The sequence below is a fragment of the Notothenia rossii genome (assembly GCF_949606895.1).
Source record: "Notothenia rossii genome assembly, chromosome: 11".
Classification (NCBI taxonomy): domain Eukaryota; kingdom Metazoa; phylum Chordata; class Actinopteri; order Perciformes; family Nototheniidae; genus Notothenia; species Notothenia rossii.
In genome coordinates, this window is record NC_136910.1 from 13438616 (window position 1) to 13461535 (window position 22920).

The 22920-nt window shown below is 40.6% G+C and overlaps 1 protein-coding gene across 8 annotated transcripts in view; it reads right to left on the bottom strand.

Moving 5' to 3' along the window:
* The window catches only part of pald1a (phosphatase domain containing paladin 1a), a 70320-nt gene that overhangs the window by 17986 nt on the left and 29414 nt on the right, over positions 1-22920 (bottom strand). For all 8 annotated transcript variants that reach the window (XM_079658514.1, XM_079658512.1, XM_079658510.1 and 5 more), the window contains 12 exons: positions 22657-22732; positions 21547-21695; positions 21312-21408; positions 20840-20944; positions 20408-20503; positions 20177-20311; positions 19792-19908; positions 19190-19369; positions 18887-19084; positions 18258-18398; positions 18066-18137; positions 13963-14103 (listed from right to left, as the gene is read on the bottom strand). In XM_079658514.1, coding sequence (XP_079514640.1) covers positions 13963-14103; positions 18066-18137; positions 18258-18398; positions 18887-19084; positions 19190-19369; positions 19792-19908; positions 20177-20311; positions 20408-20503; positions 20840-20944; positions 21312-21408; positions 21547-21695; positions 22657-22732 — 1507 coding nt within the window. The remainder of the gene's footprint in view (positions 1-13962; positions 14104-18065; positions 18138-18257; positions 18399-18886; positions 19085-19189; positions 19370-19791; positions 19909-20176; positions 20312-20407; positions 20504-20839; positions 20945-21311; positions 21409-21546; positions 21696-22656; positions 22733-22920) is intronic.

Here is a 22920-nt window from a genome sequence, read left to right on the forward strand (position 1 = left end):
ACCCTAAAACATGGGGAACTTGCACTGTATAATCAACAGTCAATAGGCTATTGACTAGAAAATGCTCAATTCCCATGCCGAAAAGCATCACGTGTCTGGTGAGCAGAGATTACAAAACCACAAGATGAGAAAGGGCTCATCAACTTAGCCTACACACTGACTGGAATATCTGCCCACATTAACCACATACATTATGGTACATTCTGTACGTGCACATGCCTGGCAACAGAGCACATGGAGACCCTGTGAATCAATCAGTTACTGAGCTGTCAAAATATCTTGTGCATGCAAACCCAACACTGGGACATTACAATGGTATAACTGCGAGCTACAACTCCTCAAATAAATCAAAACCCCCCGGAGTTCTTCAAATCAAATGTGTACTCTTGGCCACGAACGTCCTTTTGTATTGATGCAGGGGGTTAATGGAAAACAAATGTATTGATGGTGGACTTTTTTTCCTGGTGAGGGAGTCACAAAGCTGCTGCCGGGGCAACCATGCTGTTTTGCTGCCACACTACATTGTGGTCCAACACTTTGCCCCTGGAGGGAAATTAGTCATTCGTGGATCCCACTGGAAATGTCCTCCGGAATTTAATGACTTGCTCTATTTAGCATCACAAACAGGACAAAATCTCCATTAATACATTTCCAATATGCTAAACGGGTTACCATGCTAACAGTCCTGGACAAACATGCTAAACCTTCCCTATTTGAACATTGGATTCTCTTTGAATTAACCACTATGAATGACATCTCTCACATAGTCATGTGATCCGTTGTTTATAATAAAAAAATAACTTAAGCTAACAAATTGACCTCCTATATTACTTGTCTGAAATTCAGACTGAATTGCCATATTGTTGTCACAATTATTCCATCTTTTTTTCCAGTCTTGTTGTTTATATTTGCTCATTTTCAGTTTTGGCGAATAACTGTTTTTCCTTTCCAATCAACAACATATCCATCCATAGCACTCAACACAGTAACAGTTGCCAATAGCAATTCATTTCAATGCCTTTTTCTTTAGTCATGTTGATCAAAGGCAAAGTCAATATGCCATTCAAGTGTTGCTTTCCATCTAGTCTTGCTATAGCCAAGGGCTTCTCAAACTCCGGACCGAACTACAAATCGCTCCGGACCGAACCCTGTGGTCCCATTATAAAAAAAAGAATTATACTAAATAAAATAAAAAAAATCTGATTCTGATGTAAATTAATGTATATTTTCTTGTGTCTGACGCATTGTGAGAATGATCGTGCATATATTTACTTGTGTGCGCGAGCGCGACACGCATTGCAGACCGCAAGTTTACCTTGACTTTCTAATGCTTCTAACGCCTTTTTTTGCAGAGGTGGGGCACTGAAACATGCACATTGGATAAATAACATAGACGTTTGGTTTATTTAATAAAAGAGAACATGTTCAATGTGAAACGTGACCGTAGATAGATTACTTCAGTTGCAATTTGGTGCTATGTATATATATTTTTTTAAATAATAAAAAATTAATAAAAAAATAAAATAAAAAAAACACCTTGTAATTTCAGGCAGGGCGCGGGGCTCCGTTGGCAGGGCGCAGCGCCCCGCCAAGACAATGGTAGGGGAAACACTGGTATGTATTGAATGTGTTACTGGCATTGATCCGGACCAGTGACCTTTTATAAAGTTCACAAGTGGACCTTTAATAAAAGAGTTTGAGCACCCCTGCTATAGCCTCTAGCAGAACAGATGAAGTATCCGTTCTTAACACTCACCTGGTTTATTGGATAGACAGTTTCCCTCCACGGAGACTGCCAGCTATGGTAACACCACACTACAGTAGATGTCCCTGACTCACTGCAACAATCCGACATGTGGGCAGCAAATCAAGGGTCTTGAACTGAGTTTTGAGTCATTTGGATTTTTAAATAGCAAAAGCTGTCTCTGCCCATCCAAGATATTGTTTCATTTTGCCAATTGTCATTATCCTCCCAGGCAGGGACGTGCACAGACATTTTGGGGGGCGGGTGCTCAAGTGAGAAAAAGGGCACTTCCCATAATCATTTATAAAAAGATATTTTAAAACAAAAAGTTAAATATAGTTGCACATCTCTGACTTACTGACCAATTTATTTTTAATACCCTCACACTCACGCAATTGCATAATACTCAACAGAATTCTACAAAATAATCAGCTAACACAGATACAATGCTCTTTAGTATTCACAATGCACACGAGCAGACAACAAACTAGTACAATTAATAGTTATTAAATGAGCAGCCAACAATCAAAAATGATGGAGTTACTGTTTAAGGACATTACAGGCAAAAATATCATTTTTTTATGTACTTGTTATTTTGGTCTATTTTGCTTCCATGTTTTCTTTCACTTTAATGGAAATAAAACTTCCAAGAAACACATAAAATGGTGTTAGTTTTACCATGTCTGAATTCATCTATAGATTTAAAGCTAATCTGCATATTTAAACATAACATTTCAGGGGGAAATACTGACTTGACGTAAGTAACTCTCTGGGGAAGTTGTGAGGTGATGTGTTTTTTAGTTTTATCCTTTTCACCTGCAATGCCTTGGTAACTGCATGCAAATTAGCGCATTTTAATTAGGCCTAGTTAACGCCTAATTTGCATATCAATGTGGCGATTGTGATGACGTTATTAGATACACATTTTACTGTATTCACCTTTAGTGTCTCCCCTTAAGTACAGTACATTAGCCTGTATGACCATGATACAATGCCTTAGCTAAACCTTGAGCTAACTTATCCATTAGCTAGTAGCCTACCTTAGTTAACTATATTTGTTATTTTCTTTTAGCTAATTAGCTGTAAACTCGAGGCACTGGCAGTTTAGTAATTTGTTCATCACCACTCGCCTTCAAAATAAGCCAAGAAAAGCCAGCATAACATGGGACAGTAAAGTGGGAGGTGCTGCTACCTGTCTGTCTGAAGGGACTGCCGATGTCCGCACCGCTGTGCACGAGACGTGGAGGGGAGGGAGGGAAGGAGAGCTACGGAACTTCACAGTATAATCTCCCGACCTGATATTTTAATTTTGTATTTAATACATATATTTTTGGAAAGGGAAACTGTGCGCAAACGGCAGTAGATATATATTCATTTATAAAAATAAATAAAAAGGGCACTTTCTCTGGAGGAAGAAAAAGGGCAGGGGCTCAAACCCACTTTGATGTCTATGTGTGCACGTGCCTGCTTCCAGGTCTGATGGCATGACTCTAGACTTTATTTCTATCTGCAGTGTGATCTCGGGATATGCCAGTCTAAGGGCAAGTCATAAAAACCGCAACACATGGATTTCGCCACCTGAGCACCTGTCAATCTTTGGAATGTGTGAAGGCCATGAATCTATTTATACGCACCCGTTTTTAAATGCCAGCACATATCAAACCTGTGTCATTAGAACGAGTATTTCCAAGAAAGAAGAAGAGCAATGGGCCTGATGCAGAAGGCAATATATGAAAATCTATATTTATATATTTGTTAAGAAACAAATGGGTGACATTTGAGGGAAAATGCAAATATATCATATAATCAAAATAATTATTATAATTGTAAGAGTACAGTGATTATTTTATTCAATGTGTGGTCTCAAAGCAATACAATAAAAACCCTTGGAGGATGATATTGTGTGCCGAGTAGCTCACATACTGCTCTGGGAGGGTTTGGGATTTCCCCTAACAGCAGTATGAAGCACAGGAAGTATCACATTTTTTTTTAAATTATTTGACACTATCTCAATTCCACTCTAGCTGAAGTTGTTTGGTACATCCTATTCTTGGGAATTTGCCAGAGTATTTGCACACACAACACCTGCCGTTATACAGTGTTTAGGGGTATTACCTAGGCTAATTATAAACAATCAACCACATGCCTCGAATATATGATCAAGAGGGATTCATTACTCACAGCTGGGTAATAGCAGATGTGGGTGGCTTTGAATGTTAGGTGTGGCTGACTTTTGTCAGACATTTTTGAGAATGTTGCCGCATTAGGTCCAGGGTTTTGTGTTGCGAGACGTCTCTGTGGCAGTGAAAAACTCATTTGACAACATGGTTCTGAATGTTCAATTGCTGACTGAGTTGTTTGCACTTAAGGAACAGTTACCCCGTCGTTAACACGGGATTCATATGTTGCTCAACTGTCCTCACGTACGAAACACCGCTTCCCTGGTGGGGCTTTGTGAAAGTGCAACACAGCCCAGTCACGACTCCTGCATATCGCACATGGTTGGCATTTAACTGGTTTCACAGGTGGGATTGTATTCCCGTAATTACTTGTTCAGTGCCCGTGACTAGCTAGTGTGAAAACCTAGACAAGAAAAGGTGGACCTTTTCCTGGTGAAATGATTTGGGGCTCAACAGGATACGTGGAACACCATGGGTCAAGCTACTGGGGGCATGTTAAAACACTCATGCATGGTTTTGGAGGTAGTTATTCCTGGTCTTTGGGGCTGGGGGAGTGACAGGTTTAGTGTGAGGGGGCAGAACATGACAACCCTTCTGTGCTGTGCTCAGTGAGGTCTGAAGCACCAGTGGGGCCAGTGGTTAAGAGGGGGTGGGGGCCATGAGGGAGGTCAGAGCAAAGGGCAGGCAAGGGGCAGCTCAGTTATTCAGGGTAAAAGGGGATAGGTGGGGAGAAAAAAACATATCTTTATAAAGTGGTCAGCATGTAGAGTGAAGCATGAGAGGTTGATCCTCTGTAACTGTAAAACTGTCTGAAACTGTGCTGTTACCATTCTTGGGCCAGGAATCTCTTGAAAGAGAGATTTTTTTATCTCAATGAGACCTATCCTGGTTAAATAAAGGTAAAATAAAAAATAAATAAATAAAAAAGTGTGAAATAAACACTTGTAAATAACTGTACAGGCATTTGGCAGAGATTAGCCAGTTAGTTCAAATGAATGACAACATAATGATGCAAGATAATTAAACACTAATTAAGAAAAACTACACAGGAAGTGATTTTCGATCCATGCTGTCATCTACAGTAGTTACTCAACTAGACTAACATTTTAAAAATAAAAATGCAGTAATAAAAGGCTTTTAATTCATTTTTAATGCAAGACTTCTTTGTATTTTTGTTATTTGTTGGAATTGAATGTGCTGTTGCATAAATGCTTTATGCTGATTAAAAATGGTTGACATTTAACTCATGATTGATCAATAAATTAATAAATAAAAATGTTTTGGAGTTATGTTAAACACGTAATGAGATTAAAGTAGACAGATTTATTTTATAGACATGTATTATATCAGACAAAGTAAAGCTGTAGATAGAAAAAGTTTTTTTTTTTTGTACAAATATTTCAAAAGTGTAATGGTTCCTATTAAGGGTTAATTATGAAGAATGTTAACAAGGTATCTAGTTAATGCTAATGACCTAGACACGCTGTTCACATTTTCAGATGAAAGCTGCAGCAGGTGATGCTTTTAAAAACAAATGAATTGAATGATTCCCTATAATTAAATGATACCTTGCAGCGCTTTCACAGCCCTCAGCAGCTTGTTGTTCAGCGGCTCATTGTTTTTATGAGCTGGACTGAAAAAAACATAAACCCTGCTGTATCGTATAAACAGATCCCACAACGTTACAAAACACTACCTGCCCAGTGTGAAACGAAAGCTGATGTTAACAGGTGGCTCTTAACAGGAAAAAACCGCCATTTCACCAGACACCGGCACATTTTTCCACAGATTTGTAGATCAAGTTGGATACAAAAATGTAAAAGAATATTTATTCTGGAATCAAAAACAACAGCTGGTGAGAGCAGGAGACCCTGTGGGATGTTGCTTCATGCTGAATGTGAAATGAGGCAACTGAAAATCATTTGATGCAGCTTCAATTTGTTTAGAGATGAAGCAAGAAGCAACACTTTATAATCAGATTCCCACATACTGCATATTACATGTGGGTAAACTTTATAATTGGCCTAAGAATATTCAATACTTGTGAATATGTTTTGCCTTACTAACGCAGTCTCATAAGTCAGCCTTGCATGAATTCTATTTTCATGTAGGTTATTGTTTCAATGTTGACTCAATTGATGGTCATTTTTTTGAATTGCATTGCATAGATTGTCCCTTCTTAGTTAGCTGTACCATAAACCTGGAATATAGATTAAGGGCTGCAAGAATTGATATGGAGGTTTCAGGTTATGACTAAATCCAAATTGAAAGTTGTTTACCAAAAGTACGCAGTACACAAGTTCTGATTGTTAAGAGTTAGGTGGGAATATTATTTTAAATCTCATGGGCTGTTGAAATGCCTGCTGTGTGAATAACGCTTCAGACAGCTGTATATAGCAGCAAAGTGCCGCTTTACAGTATAAAGTAACAAAGCCATTGAAACTTTGAACACAGCCGTGGTTGTTAAACATTTGTTAGAGCACTAAGAAGTCTGAACGTGATTGTGATTCAGGGGTGTGTGTAATTGTTGTAATATTGCAGTGCACCTGTTGGTTTCACTGATTAGTCCCCGGCTATGGGTCACGATGTGCTAATCCAGGGGTGTCAAACGTACGGCCCGCGGGCCGGATCAGGCCCGTGAACAAGTTTAATCCGGCCCGCGAGATGATTTTGGAAAGTATAAAAAATAAAAAGAGCTGCAATTTTTCAATGAAAGAAACTGCTGTTCTAAATGTGTCCACTGGGTGTCGCAATAGCAATTATGTGAAGCGAGCAAACTATGTATAACGGGGCTGAGGAAGTAATCCTGTGTTTACAGTCTATCGTGCTTGGCTTCCTCACTCCCCAAAATGTCGCTATCAAAAAAGAGAAAAGTGGACACAGAGTGCAGAGTTTTCCAAGAAAAATGGTCATCCTCCTATTTATTCACGGAAGTGAATGGGAAACCCGTGTGTTTGGTTTGTTCGCAGCACGTTTCAGTGCTGAAAGAATATAACCTTCGTCGCCACTATGAGACTCAACATGCCGACAAATATGATAACTTGAAAGGAAAACAGAGAAGCGAAAAGGTGAAGGAATTGCTGGCGGGTCTGAAAAAACAGCAGTCTGTGTTTACTCATAGCCGAGAAATCGGCGATGCTGCAGTGAAAGCCAGCTACCTTATTGCTAATGAAATTGCAGTGGCTTCAAAATCATTTAGCGAGGGTGAATTTGTGAAGACATGCATGCTGACAGCTGCAGAGATTGTGTGCCCTGAAAAGCGTCAAGCTTTTGAAAATATCAGCCTGACAAGAAACACAGTTGCACACAGGATTTCTGATCTTTCGGAGGATTTGGACAGCCAATTGAAGTGCAAAGTTAAGTCGTTTATTGCGTTTTCAGTTGCAATTGATGAAAGCACGGACATTACAGATGTTGCGCAACTGGCCATATTCATCGGCGGAGTTGATGATACTTTGACCGTAACCGAGGAGTTTGTGGAGTTGGTGCCGATGACGGATACCACGACAGCGGCTGATATTTTCAACACACTCGAGGGTGCCCTGGACAGAGTCGGAGTGGACTGGTCACGCGCTGTCAGCGTGGCTACAGACGGTGCGCCTTCAATGATCGGGAAAAAAGCAGGTGTTGTGACGAAATTCAGGGAAAAAGTGCAGACTGCAAATGGAGGACGTGATTTTTGGACTTTTCACTGTATTTTGCACCAGGAGGCATTGTGTTGCAAGTCATTAAAGATGGATAACGTCATGAAGGTGGTCGTCCAAACTGTTAATTTCATCCGATCAAGAGGCTTGAATCACCGTCAGTTTGACAACCTTCTCAGAGATAAAGACCACAACTACGGCCTGCCTTACCACACCGAGGTAAGATGGTTAAGCCGAGGCATTGTGCTGAGGCGTTTCTTTGATTTACGAGAGGAAATTGAACAATTCATGAAACAAAAAGGCAGACCAGTGTTAGAATTTAAGTCCAAAGAATGGATGCAGGATCTTGCGTTCATGGTGGATGTTACAGAGCACTTGAATAACTTGAACACAATGCTGCAGGGGCGCAACAAAGTTGTAACGCAGTATTATGACAGCGTATGTGCGTTCAAGTTGAAGCTGTCATTGTGGGAGACGCAGCTCGCGGGAGGTGATGCAGCGCACTTTCCTTGTCTGAAAAATGTGTGCGATACCCAACATGTCGCAGACATGAAGCGGTTCAAAGATAAACTAATAGGACTATTGCGGGAGTTTGAGCAACGCTTTCAGATTTTTGGTGAACTGGAGAAAGACTTCAAAGTTTTCTGCTCGCCATTCACCGCGAATGCCTCTGATCTGCCCGTCAACATTCAACTTGAAATAATAGACTTGCAGTGTGACTCAGATTTGAAGGGGAAATTTGCTGCAGCTGGCTTAGACACATTTTATCAGTATCTTTTGCCAGGTTACCCCAACTTGACAGCCCTTGCTGCAAAAGTGTTGTGCATGTTTGGAACCACGTATATTTGTGAGCAAGTTTTCTCTGTAATGAGCATCAATAAAACAAAGCTGCGCTCAAGGCTCACGCACAAGCACTTAAATGACATCCTGAAATTGGCTGCCACTCAGGCTTTGACCCCTGATATTGATGCACTTGTGAAAGCTAAAAGATGCCAGGTTTCAGGAGCAAAAACAACAGTGGGTAACCCAACTTAAAATGCTGCATAAGACACTGCACCCTGATATAGTTATCTAAAAAATGATTGTCTTCTGTGCAGATTGAAAGAAAGTGAACAGTGTGTGATTTACTGTAATAATGACAGTAACTTCAGTTCATAAGTTAGGTTTGTTGAAATTGTTCATGCATTGCACAGCTTTTATTTATCAATAAGTAATGTAGCCTACAAGGCAGGAAGTAAGTAACTCAACCCTCTTGAAAAGTTTCTACCTCAATTTGTCTCAATCATTTGGTGAGTTAGTACAGGATTAATATGTTAAAATGACAAATTAGTTATTTGAGAAGAGTTTTTGTATTTTGTTCATTCCCAGTATATGACTTAATGTTGTTGTATGGCTTTTTGTTGATACGCCAAGTCTAAATGTGCTTGTACTGTTATTGCACTAAAGTTCACTAAACTTAAACAAAGAAAACAATCTGAAGTTGTCGTCATTTTTTTGTTATTATGCTATGATTTTACCGCTCCGGCCCACTTGGGAATAGATTTTCCTCCATGTGGCCCCTGAGCTAAAATGAGTTTGACACCCCTGTGCTAATCAGTGAAATCATCGGGTTTGAAGAAAAAACCTGCCCTCTCTTTACCTTCCACTGGATTTTAGGGTCCATTGATACAGTTGAATCATCATTTTGAAAAGGACTCTGATTGGCCTGATAATAGAGAATAGGAAACGTAGGTAAAGATCATTTCAATTGTCACAAGGATCTTGGGGCCATTGGTATCTGCTGCATGTGAAACCTATTCTTCACACTTCATAAACAAGGCACATAAATCATCATATCGTAATATATGAGGTAAGCATCAGCATTACAAGGAATGTAAGCATCATGTCAGACATCAGTGTGCGCATCAAACTCTCACTACATTTTGGAATATGATTGGAAGTCATTTAAACTTGCCTTAAGATAAACGTGATGTCGGAAAGCAGCTGACTAGAAGCAGCTGTGTATAACCCCTCCCGCTGACCACACCCCCCAAGAAAGTCCCCAGGGATGCTTTATTTACCTTTACGCATACTGCTACACACACACTCACACAAACATACGTAGAACTGCATCACAACTCCCTGGACTAATATTGCACAGAGAGACGGTGTCCACATAGTTCAGCTGCTTGCACCTGCTCAGATGGTATTCGGTCAAAATAAGCCATTTGTAGACAGCCACAGCAAATACTGCTATTGCCATTGGCATGTGAGAGGCTGGAAATTATGAATAAAAACAACAACCCTCTGGCTCTCCCACTTTGCTCCCTCCCACTGGACCTTAATGAGAGCCTCTTTTCAGGAGTCAACACGCACTTGAGCCATGAAGAAGAACCTGTCTCTCCTTCAGGTGGGCTCATTTTCCTGCCAATATTTCTCTTGGCTGTTACCAACTCCACCTCGTAATTGGACCACTTATGTGAAGTGACCATCCTAATTGAGAAGAAACGTGTTGACACAAAGACTCTCGAGCTAAGGGAATACTTAGAAGGTAGCTAAGATTAAAGTGTGAGGTCTAAGAATGTGGACGTGATTGTTTAACCTTCCAGCGTGACTGCCTCTTGCTCACTTTCTTCACGCTCACCCTCGCGATCTCTCTTTTCTAATCCCTTGCTCTTCTTCGTTAGTCAAATTAATCTGGCTGTCAGTGCTGGGTCGTTCCCCCTCTGCGGCACCTCCCCCTCAAGACGTCCTACTACCTTTCCTCAACAAAACCTGCTCACAGCATTCTCCCCTTTCTGAAAATATTTTTCCACTGCCCCGTCCAAACCATGAGGGCCTTTCCACACACACACACACACACACACACACACACACACACACACACACACACACACACACACACACACACACACACACACACACACACACACACACACACACACACACACACACACACACACACACACACACACACACACACACACACACACACACACACACACACACACACACACACACACACACACACACACACACACACACACACACACACACACACACACACACACACACACACACACACAGGCTCAGTGTGATTCAGTTTTCTCCCCACCTGGGAGAAATAGCATTCCATTTTGAAAATAGAGGTGACACTAAAGTAGATGACACTCTCAACGTACACAAGGGATTAGGCGTTGGGTTTCTGAGATTGTCGGTTGTGACAATCTCTACTTCTACAACTCAGCACTCTTTGCTATTAATAGTCTCTTGATGGACTAGCTGGAAGACGGCGATCTGCAGTGATCACAGGCCTGTGAGAAGTCAGGATTGATCAGATAAGGCTGTGCTATTTCCTTCCTGGTGGTGTAAAATGCAATGGTAGGTATGATGGAGCTGTCTATTTTACTGGACAAACAGAGAAAAATAATAACCTGCTGAGATTGAGTATTCCAAAATGAAATGATATCAGGATGGTTTTGGTTGCTGGATGCACACCAGGTCACTCCTAAGAACAAGAGGGGTAGGAGGTGAAACATGAGAGATTGTGATGATGTTGGTGTATCGGCTGAAAAGAATATCTGATTCCCCGCTGAACTCGATATCTTTTCCACTTCTACAACAAATTCAGCCTGTGTCGCATTGACACCTGTAAAGCCCCACAAAGAAAGGGACGAAAAATATCAAAGTATATGCCAGTGTGTAGATTGCTAAAGGTGGTTTCCAGTCTCAAATCAGCTTGATGTTGGAAAGAAAGGCCCCCACAGCTGATTCAAGAGGAGGAGGAGGAGGAGAGAGGAGGGAGAGGAGAGAGAGGAGAGGAAGAAGCCTCTCCAGTGCGTAGGCCTTGATGTTGGAGGACGCATCTGCCACGCGAGGTCACGCCTGGTTGGCAGCAGGGATTTACAGGCCCTTCAAGAAGAACCCATCCCCACCCCCCTACCTTCCCCCCTTCCCAGGCCCCTCTGGGAGCTGGCGGATGGTTCGGGTCCCAGTGTAAATATATTTTTTCTCTATCAAAGACACATTTTCCAACCACTGTCAAAGGGGAGGAGGGTCCTGTGGAAGAGGGAGGGCTACGGGAAGAGAGGGAGGGAGTTTGGGGGTAAAACTTTTCCCCCTCTTCTTCCCCAACTTTTTTCTCCCCCCTCTCTCGCCTGCCGGGTTCTAGCAACATCTGGATTTGTTTATCACCTGGCCTGCCGGTTCTAGCAGAAAGGAAAAGGCTGAAAGGGGACTGAAGTGCCAACCGGGGGTCCGCTATAGCAGGATTATACCATCATTTTGGGTTATTACAAATGTGGGTCCTTTGTTTCTATTGGTTATGATAACATATTATCATAACCAAGTAAATATGGAAACCACAACATCGCAAAGATGAAGTCTAATGAGGCAAAAAAACAACCTATAGGTTCAGTATTGTAATTAAAATGGTTAAAAGCTCATTTTGAACCATAACGTCAGTCCGTAGACTTTAAAGGATGTTTACAACAGATTGTTTGGATGATAATGTCCTTTTTCACTATATTTTTTTTCTCTTTCAAATAACTCTTGAGAACTGTGGAGTTTGTTTAAAATGGATAAGCGATGTTGTTTACAGAAGTATTGTCACCAAAACACGTGTGTGTCCTTGAGGTCTTTCAAACATTCACATTTCCATCTTTGTAAAAACACATTCCAAGCTGTTTATGTTACGTTTTTAAAGGCCGTTTGTTTCCTCATCGACACGCTGCTTTTGTGTTACAGCCTCCAACCATCAAATTGCAAAAAAAACTTGCATCGTGTCCTCATCGGAGTTCATGATACAAACCAAACGTATAAAAACAATACTAAAGGTTCCGATGTTATTATTACTGTTAGAAATGGGCATAAATACAAACATAGGAACCCATTCTTCAAATCAATTAAATAATTTGAATAAAGCTCAGGCACTTTAACCTAAGAATATTAAAAAAACAAAACTTGTTTAAATTGTTGTGTTAAAATAGATGCAATGACCAAACAAATGACTTGATAGATTTGAAAGTGAGCCCAGCGCGAGCCTTTTCCTGGAGCCTGGCATCAGAGAGTGACAGACGGAGAGAGAATCGAGGCGAAAGACAAGGTCCCTGGGACAATGAGGCCCATTGATACGGTGGAGACAGGACCGGGTGCCTCCAGCGCGCTCAGAACGGCTGACGGTGCACAGAGGCACAATGATTACAGTCTGCATTACAAATGGCTAAAACAGAGCCGTGGTCCTGCAGAGGCCACAGCATCAGGAGAGACCTTGTCCAGATAAGTCTTCAAAGCCCCACTACTCATTTTGTTCTCTTTTGTCCTGGATAATCTTTTAGATATGCCATTCATTCTTTTTTCCCCTCATGCAAAGATTCAGCTTTTTCTCTCCTTATGGGCATTTGCTATAAAGACATAAAAGCTTTAAGACATCTATGTATAAACGTACCAAGTGTTTACTGTATAGGAGCTGTTGCAGTATGCTTTCATTACTGTAGCTCTTTAATGAAAAGCTCAAGTATACTTTTGTTCAACATTCTCAGTGCTTTCAAACTTTGTATTAAAAAAAACTATAGTTATGTCACAATGGGGTAACATTGGGCAGGAGAAGACAAATCTGTCTACTGTTTTGACAAAGAAATTGTGCAAGAAGAGCAGAAATTGGGGGGATTTAAGAGGTTTTTTGGTATAGGCCTTAGAGTGAGTTCCATTTCATTACACATGTATTTAAAAATCTGAAATGTCCTTAGAAAAGCCTTAAAGAAACAGCAATGTTGTACAATCAGGATGACCTATTAGAAAGCTGATTCAGCCAATAAAGATTCAGTGATACTTTGTACAGCAGGCACACTTAATAAAACTTCAAGAGGTAAAGTCTTCTCCTGCCTTTTTTTCCCCCTCTCTCTCTCTTTAACATTTAGACCCAGAGGAATCCCATTGAGTTTTAGAGATAAGTTATGTTGCACCACAATCACTTCCAAGCTCAGTGAATCTCCCTCATTCATGTGTCTGGGATCCAACAAAAACACCTCAACAAGTTCATGACGCCATCTATTGGGCTCGAACGTAACTGCACCCGAATCCTCATTAGCATGCTGATTTAGTCACACTATGAGGGGGATGATTCATAAATATGCAGTGTTTGTTATTCTTCTCATTAAATATTTAAGACATCGTCTAGAAAAGTTCAGAGGAATGCATCATGATTCTTTGCTTAGAATACACAACACATTGCATTCTATATTTATCACAAAGATGGACACTGAAGTTTGTATTTTTATCTATAAATGCCCTACTTTCTTTGTCTACCTTGATCTCTGAAAGTTCACTATTATATTTGTTCACATGCTGAAGATCTTTTCATTGCTTTCCCTATGAATTTACCAGTTGGTGAATACTCCAGGGAGATGTTCTGTACCTGTCTGTATGTGCAGATGATGATTTCTCGCAGATGGTAGTGCATGGGGGTCATGGTTTCGCTGACGGAGTCCAGGGCCATGTCCACCTCCCTTTTCATCCTGTGGCCATCAGGGAGTAGACGCACCAGCTGCATCACGACCTGCACAGCAGACACACGTTGTTATAGTGTGTTACAAAGGTTTCAAGATTGTTTCAAAAGTTGGGATATGACTGTATTTTAAAAAAAAACACCAACACTTGTACATCTGCCTCCCACGTAGCCTAACACCTAATGTCAGTGTAATGATTGATGCACCTAAGGAAGAAGCAGGTGCAGCAACACCATTGTTTGCCAGTTGTAAACTCCGAAGAAAGCACATTACAAGATTCAAGTTTCTTTTACATCTGTTGAACTCTCCAATCGAAATGTAATGAAAAAAGCTGAAAAACGTAATGGTCCTGGAAATCGTAAAATGTCCATGTTTCTACGCTTTTGGCAGGTTTCTAATTCTAATTTGCTTTTGTATGTGGGGAGATCAAACTTGAAATGTTGTTTTTAACAGTTAATAAATATGGAATATAAGTATAATTACATTTGACATTACCTGCATCGAATGTTTGTTTCTATTCTTGTACTGTATGTTATATTCATTTGTGAATTATTAAAGAGATGTATTGTCTTTACGTATGAAACTATGCAATAGGCAAAAGGCAGTTGCTTATTGCCTTGTCTTAAAGCAACAGCAGCATCTGGCCTCATCATGCCATTTCCACTTACAATACAATTATATTCATCAAAGCACTGTGAAAACGGCTCAAAACAACCAGGCAAGTGTACATCCTGTGAGCTCCTTTGATAACTGTTCATTGTGCAACACTCTGCTGGGTTGATTACCTAATGACCTAATTGAGATTTTGGTGTGAGTGTGTATCAGCACGTTCATTAGCACAGGGAACGTTTCCATCAGCACTGTGTGGCAGTCTACTGAGGCAGGCTAATTTACTGGACATGCTTGTTAGTCCCTCTACAGCCGGTTTTCTTTGGATACTGATGGTAACAAAGATAATAAGGGGCAGCAGGAGGCACAGAGGGAGGAACACCAAAGAGAGGATCAGAGGACAGAACATGGCTGTAGGGAAAAAACCTTATTAACTTATGCCGTGTGTTACAGGCTTGCAGCATGAGAGTGCAGCCTGACCACTGTCCTTCTGAGAAACACAACCTTTTTCAGATTGCATAAGGCAAGGCAATTTTATTTATATAGCACTTTTCAGCATGTGGCGATTCAAAGTGCTTTACAAAATAAAGACAAAAGACATTTAAGAACAGCATAAATACATTATTAAATGGCATTTAAAAACAGGCATAAAAAGCAAAGATAATGAAATAAAATAAATAAATAAACACAGCAGGTACAGAATACATGACTAAAAGGCATAGTGTGAGTATGAGCAGCTCAATTAAAAGCAGTGGCAAATAGGTGCGTTTTTAGTCTGGATTTGAAAATAGGAAGTGTTTCAGTGGATGTGCACGATTCGGGCAGTTTGTTCCAGATTGTCGGGGCATAATAACTAAAAGCTGCTTTTCCATGTTTAGTTGTTATTCTGGGAACAGAGAGCAGACTCGACCCAGAGGACCTGAGACTCCTAGATGGTTCATAGTGATGGAGGAGGTCGTCTATATACCTTGGTCCTAAGCCATTTAGTGATTTAAAAACTAGCAGTAGTATTTTAAAATCAATTATTTGGTCGACTGAAAGCCAGTGTAATGATCTCAGAACCGGAGTGATGTGATCCACTTTTCTAGTGTCAGTGAGGACTCGAGCAGCAGCGTTCTGAATCAGCTGCAGCTTTCTGATAGATTTTTTAGTGAGCCCTGTGAATACACTATTGCAGTAGTCGAGTCTACTGAAAATAAAAGCATGGGCAAGTTTTTCTAAATCCTGTTGCGACATTAGTTTTTTAATCCTTGACATATTCTTCAGGTGATAATAAGCGGACCTAATGACTGTTGTAATGGTTATGGCATAAAACCTTTACATTTATTTTACCTAGTCTGTATTTCACTAAAAGTCCCAATCCACAACGAAGAGACGCTTTTTCATACCCAGACTGACCTTACACTGGCTATATCTTATGTTATCACCTTATCACGGTTATTCAAGTTTTCCGTTACTCTGAATGATTAACTCCCCTTATATTTCTTAATATAAGCCATAGAATATTTAATATGACATAAGTCAATGAAAAAAAAGTTTGTTTACAATCCGAACTCTTCGGTATATTTCGTGTGCACTTTAAATTGATATGGTTTCAAATGAATAATAAGGCATATAAGGACATTTACTTATGGAAAAGGATTTTTAGGAAATGTTTTGGACTTCAAATACACATAAAGATTAAAAAAAACATATTAATGCTATTCCTGACTCAAACTGGACGAGTAAGCGGTTGAGTAGAACTTCCCATTCATTCAATTCAACTGAATGTGGGTATTGAATTTGGGCTATGTCAGTGGGGAACATATGGGTATCACAGTGTGCCATTGCCAATCATGTATTGAGCAATCGATGAGGCATTCAAATCAAATGGGTCAATCAAATAGGCCATTCATGTGACATTTCCACAAATCTGCACAACCCTGACCTGATTACCACAACGGCTGATTTGTTTGAATGAAGCCTAAAGTCAAACGGATGGATTAATTGAAAACCCTTTTTTTTCTGGCCACTTGGAGGCAGCAGAAACAAGTTGCAAACACTCAATTATTTTATGTTGAAGCTGACATGGCAAATGTGTTGATGGCAAACAGTTGTTTATTCACACAACAAGCAGCAAAGAGCAACATTGTCTTATTTGGAAGCCGTCCACCTGACTACCTGATGAATTTAAGTATTATATAGTAGAACAATCTCTCTTTTATCTCTGTATTTAGTTTCTATCAAGACCTCAGAAAAAATACACCTTAAACTTCAATAGAAATCCTTAACTTTTTCACTAGTTAGTAACCAACTAAAATAAGTATTATTTAAAGCCACGTTATGGACATCGTAACAGTGCTGCAGATACTCCATCAACCAGGGCAATGACTGGGATCCACAATGCAACATCACACTAGGAGAGGATTACAACACATCACAGCAGCCCCCCCATCACGTGGTGCTTTGGACTTCACCGCCATGGCAACACGCTGTTGGCACATAATGCACTGGGGATGGCAACATCACAAATCCATTAGAGGTTAAACTGGAGGCAGACAAGGTTTCCACGGCGACCACTCTGTGTATCCCAGAAACTCGGGTGGCCGCTCTGCTGTGATTGGCATGCAGCATTGTGAGCCCGCAGAGGGCTGTGTGTGTCCATTTTTATGGAGCCGAGGAAACGGCCAGCAGGGGCCAAACACAGATTCACAGACACAACTCTGAACCAAGAAAAACACCAGGCGGCTCTAATTCACAGACACTATTCAGACCGGAGCAGAAAGGCTTTGGCTTCTCGCTTTGTTTGGCCAAAGCTTTCAATCACAGGTGCAGAGTGGAAAAAACGCTGAACATTTCCCCTTTAATATAAAGTTGTAAGGTGTACTGGGGGAACACTGAGGGTTTCAGAAAAGTCTCATTCTCAGCCACACTAAGTTAATAAAATATGAAAGTTTTCATTTCTAAGGACTGAGAGAAATGTGCAGAGAAGGTTCATGCATTTTAAGCTCACAGCAACAGCATGCACATTTCAGTTGAACAAACAAAGAAATAAGAGTAAACTAAAGAAATTCAAGCCTCATCAACAGAGAAGTTACAAAATAATACAGGACTATCTACTAACACTACTGCTTCTACTATAATATAACGCAGTTTATTAGTTTGATCCTCATTTAAAGCCAAAGATATAAAATTCACTACCGTGTATGAAAAAGAATAGCAATAAATCGTGAAATTAAGGACAATGGAATATTTGAATACAAACGACTAAGATGATTTCCAAAAATGGTGTTGATTGACCAATTCATTTATGTGTTATCGTCAATAGGAATTAACTCGTTGACTGAAACAGTCTTTGAGGTCAGCAGTAAATTGTTAATACGTGTTTCCAGCTTGAGAAGGCGTTGTTTTTTTGTGTACTTACCTCAAATTCTCCTTTTGTGTACTTGGCGTCAGGAACACTCACAAACTCATCTTCACCAAAATCTGGGAAACCCTGCAGGTCACGAAAACAGTTGTTCATGTTACTTTTGACCATGAAAACATATTTTTTTCCTTCAAGATGTTTTAAGGAAAACTGTATTAACATAGAGGAAAACTCAATGAAGCGTCTTACATTAAAGTGCCACAGAGTGAGAACAGAGATGACCATGGCGGTCGTGGTCCTGCCTTTGCCGTTGGAGCAGTTAAAAACGAAGGCTGAGTGTGAGTCTTCAGCCAAGGAACTCTTCATGGCCTCTAACAGCTTATCAAAGTCCTGAGGATGAGACCACACAGAGTTCATGTATTAAAAAACACATTCAAACTCTAGCAAAGCATTTAATTGGCTGACCTTTATCTAGGTTTCATAGGGAAATCAATACAAAGCTACAACATATTAAAAAGTACATTCATGACTGAAAGTCTTAAATGTATATATTTGTGTGAACATAGAATACATTGACATGACTGAGACTGATTGATTTTACTCAAACCCATCCAATCTATTAGTAAATCTAAACTGAATACATCAAATAAAGAAAATAAAACATAATATGCTGTTATGAACAATAACTTGACCTGCACATCATCATATTTTAAAAAGGCCCACATTAAAATTATTCACCACTAGAGGGAGCACAAAGCCTATTCATTGTCACGTCTATTTAGCGTTAAAGGGAACCGATGAGCTACTTCGGCTCCTCATGCCTGCATGTTTGTGAGCACACGTGTTGTTATTATCATGCACCTCCTTCACATCATTACCTCCTCCTTTGGGGGGCTGCAGTCCGGCAGGGGGATGCGTTTGCTGACGAGGCCCTGGTAGGAGCTCTTGTGCTGGTTGAAGATCTCCTGGACCGTCAGGCAACTTTTAAACATCTTCATCTGTTTCTCCCGCTCCAGCGTCACCTCGAGCCACTTCTGAGCTTGCAGGATCTCCTCCTTCAGAGACGTCTCCAGTTTCTACACACAGGGGGGGGCAGGGCGGACATTTGAGTATTTTCACTTCTGCTAGGCCAATTTCCGATTGAAACTGCACTTAAAAGCTCCCAAAAAGCATCACTGTACCTCTATCAGCTGTGGGTCAGACGATGGGACAGCAATGTGCTGGTCCAGGCACGAGGGCTCCCTCGGTGTGAAGATCTGACCGTTTGCTTCCAGCACCAGCTCCTCCTGCAGGTTGACCCACAACACGTGGCCGTGCTTCCTTTTCTCATCAGTCAGATGGGCCAACACTACTCCGGTAGCCTGCACACACACACAGCAAGTTTATGATTAGAGCTGAATGTCCGGCTCCAGTATCCTGAGGTGAACGTGCGAGCTAAAATCATGATTAGTCTCTCCTTCTAGGTCTATTTATAATCTAATGGATATTCCTGAATGCAAGATTGCATTTTTTACAAACTTGTGTTCAAAGCTTCAGTTTTCTGGGATAAATGGGAATTGTAAAGCCTGATTTTTTTCACATTGTATCAAAGAATATCTCTTGCTAGTGCTCCTCCATCAGTCTTCACTTGTTTTGATCCTAGTAAGCCAAAAACAATCCACTTAGAAAGACAAGCATTTCAAGTAATCCTCTCAGAAGGATGTTAATGATGTGTTTGATTCGATATAGTCTCAAATAAATAAGAGTTTTTCCATGAATGTGATGATAAGATTAGACGCTGCACCTCCGATGTTGGCTGAGCCATTCCATAAACAGGCATCTTGGGCACTCGTCTGAAGTTGACCGCCTTCATCTCCTTCACTGTGCTGAGCACGTCGGGAGCCAAACACTCATCAGCAACCTGTGCACAAACAAGCAGTTATACATCACATTTAATATATAGGGCATTTGAGGATACAGATGATTACATAACTGCGTAGGAAGACTGTGAGATATCTGAGAAGTAAAGATTGAGATGTGACGAGCTCTATCAGTATTTAAGTAGCAGTAGCATTTGTATGCAGAAACACTGAAGATACAATATTGGCACAATATTGGTTTTGGATTCAGAGAAGAGACACAGATATAATCAATAGTAAATCTTCTGTGTGTGCGCCTGATTTCCTCACCAGGACGCGAGCTCCTCTGGTGACCAGCTCGGCCGAGGCGGACAGCTGTGATAGGTCCATGCAGGCCAGTAACCTGTAGAGCCACGCATGGCGGCACATCCAATGGCTGAAGTTGGACATGAAGGCGAGAGGATACTGCAAAATGCAACATATAGTTACAACTCAGATTATTTTAATGGCTTGTACATTTTGTCACTCATATCAATAAGGATATTTAGAAAAAAATAGTACCTGTTCGTGAAGGTATGCATTAAATACAATCAAGTAGAAATAGCGCTCCAAGCTCTGCATGGTTCTGAAGAGAAAGTAGTCTTTGGTACTGCTTCCCTGAAAACAAACACACGTGTTATTATCTGTTCAAAGTTGCGACTGTTATTTCTATGAAGGCTCTTTTTTATTTGTTGCAACCCTATGATTTCCAGATGAGAGTTCTTTAAAGTCTTTCAACAGCTCAAGGGCCCACCTTGATAAGGCCTTCTTTCCGTCATCATCAACGTGATGATCATAATCCGACTTTGATTTCTACTTTATTCAGCAGCATATAAATGGAGCAACAGGAGCAGTTGGAAATCAATGAACATCTATTGCACAAGGTACTTTAAAAAAGAAATGCCTGGTTGATGTAGGCAATGCTAAATCACAAGAAAAGGGGTCATTACCAACCTGAATTTGATAATCTTCTCCGATTCCTTCCAGCTTACTCTTGTTCTCATATATTGCCTCTTTTATGTTGTGCATTTCTGAACACAGGTTGATAGCCTGGTCAACCTGTAAGATGAAAACAAGACATTAACAACTTACAATTCATTAAAAGAGAAATAGAATGCAAATAACCAACTTTCTACCTTTAAAATATCTTTAATTAACAGATCCTCTCCGGAAATGTTTTAAGATATATAAATAAACATGCGTTTGATAAGGTTTTCCAACTTTCCAACTATTACTCCTCCACCTTTGGAATATTCTTAATCTATGCATTTACAAATGACTTTCAAACGCTTAACTGCCGAACATAAGATGTCTGGTATATCACTGAAAAGAGGAGTGTGAGACTTGTTGTTAAGGACCAGAAGATGCGTTGTCCTCATTTCTTTGTTAAACCGCATGTTGTGGTGGTGTTGATTTTCTGCTTTACCTCTTCCATGACCTGCTCTCCATTGGGCAGCTTGTTGATCAGAGACTCGATGACCTTGAACAGTGGTTTGGGCTCTGAAGCTGCTGTATTCTCAACTCTGCAAAATGACACAAACAAGGTGAATTCCTATCTAACCTGGCATTAGAACATGTCCATTATGCTGCATCAAAACATTTGTGATGAGGTTTTATGTGATGTCATTCCAAAGTTTTTCCAAATATGGTTAAGCTCTTACTGCGGCTGTGAGTCAGCCCTCAGGCGGTTCATGACCAGCGTGCCCAGGATCATGGCGAGGTTGGTCCTGCCGACGCCCACCTGGCAGCTGAAGAGCAGAGCGGGGAGCGGCCGGGACGCATCGTGTCCCAGAGACAGGCTGGGGCTCTCCTGGAAGCAGAGCACATAAAGAACACTGTCACTAACTCAGATGTACTGTGGTATATCATTAAGGTTGTTAGGGAGGTTAAACTGGCTTGAATCTGGTTGGAAAGAGGACGTTTTTAGGACCAGATGGTTACATATAACCTGCTACACAAAGTAATTGAAAAGAACATTACGGAGCCCCTAAAGGGACATGAAGAAAGAAAAAGAAAAAGAGAGAAAGAAAGTCGGCATAACGCCAAAAAAGGACATAAAAAAAAGGCAAAATTATTAACATAATTTAGCGTAGTTTTTCTCCTGAGGTGTACATTTCACAAAATCAATGCTACGCAATACAATGGAAATGTAAGAGTTCAGGTATGTCTAAATTAAAAGTCTTTTTAAACCACCAAAATAGTGAGCGAACATCCTTAAAGTTATAATTGATGAGATAATAATAATATACAAAATACATATGACGGATTGCCATGCCAGAAATGTTTCAACATAAAAACGTCTCGAAGGACAAGTAAAAGGAAAAATAAGGCCACTCTGTGAAGCTCTGATCCAAACACTGGTTTAAAAAAGGAGCCACTTTCCAACCACAGGGAACTGGACCGGCTGCTGCCAGGGAGTCCAAAAAAGGGCAAAAGAAAACGAAAAGGAACATCCTGTGTGAGTGTAGCGCAGGACGGAAACCAGACAGAGCGGATGACCATACTGCAGGTTTTCTGCCATGTTGGTATTACCCATCACAGCTATTGGTGATTAATGGCACAGAGAGGCCAGATTCAAAAGGATTTATGTGGATTAAAAAAAGAAACTGTGACCTTCTTCTTACCTCAGTGAGAAATTCCAGATGCTCTCCAATATTCCAGTCATAAATTACTTTAATGGCACATCAAAACAAGAACCTCTCAAGAGGAGCAGGACCAAAAAAGGATGTTTTAATTGGTGTATCATGATAGACGTTTTTACGCGATCTTACCCTGAGTATGTTAACAAACGCGTCAAAGTCTTCTTCCAAAGGGGCTCCCTCCATTGGTAGTGGTAATCTGTAGTACCTGCAACACAACAGATTGTTACCGGTAGTTGCGCCTGTGTTGTGTCAATATTGCCCTTGTGTAGGCCATAACACACATCCGACCTAAAGTAAGAATCAACAGCTGAGCTCCCTCATTTAGTGCTCACAAATCATACGGGAAACTTCATTTCACAATCCACAAGGGATGATGGGAGAGATCAAAATCAT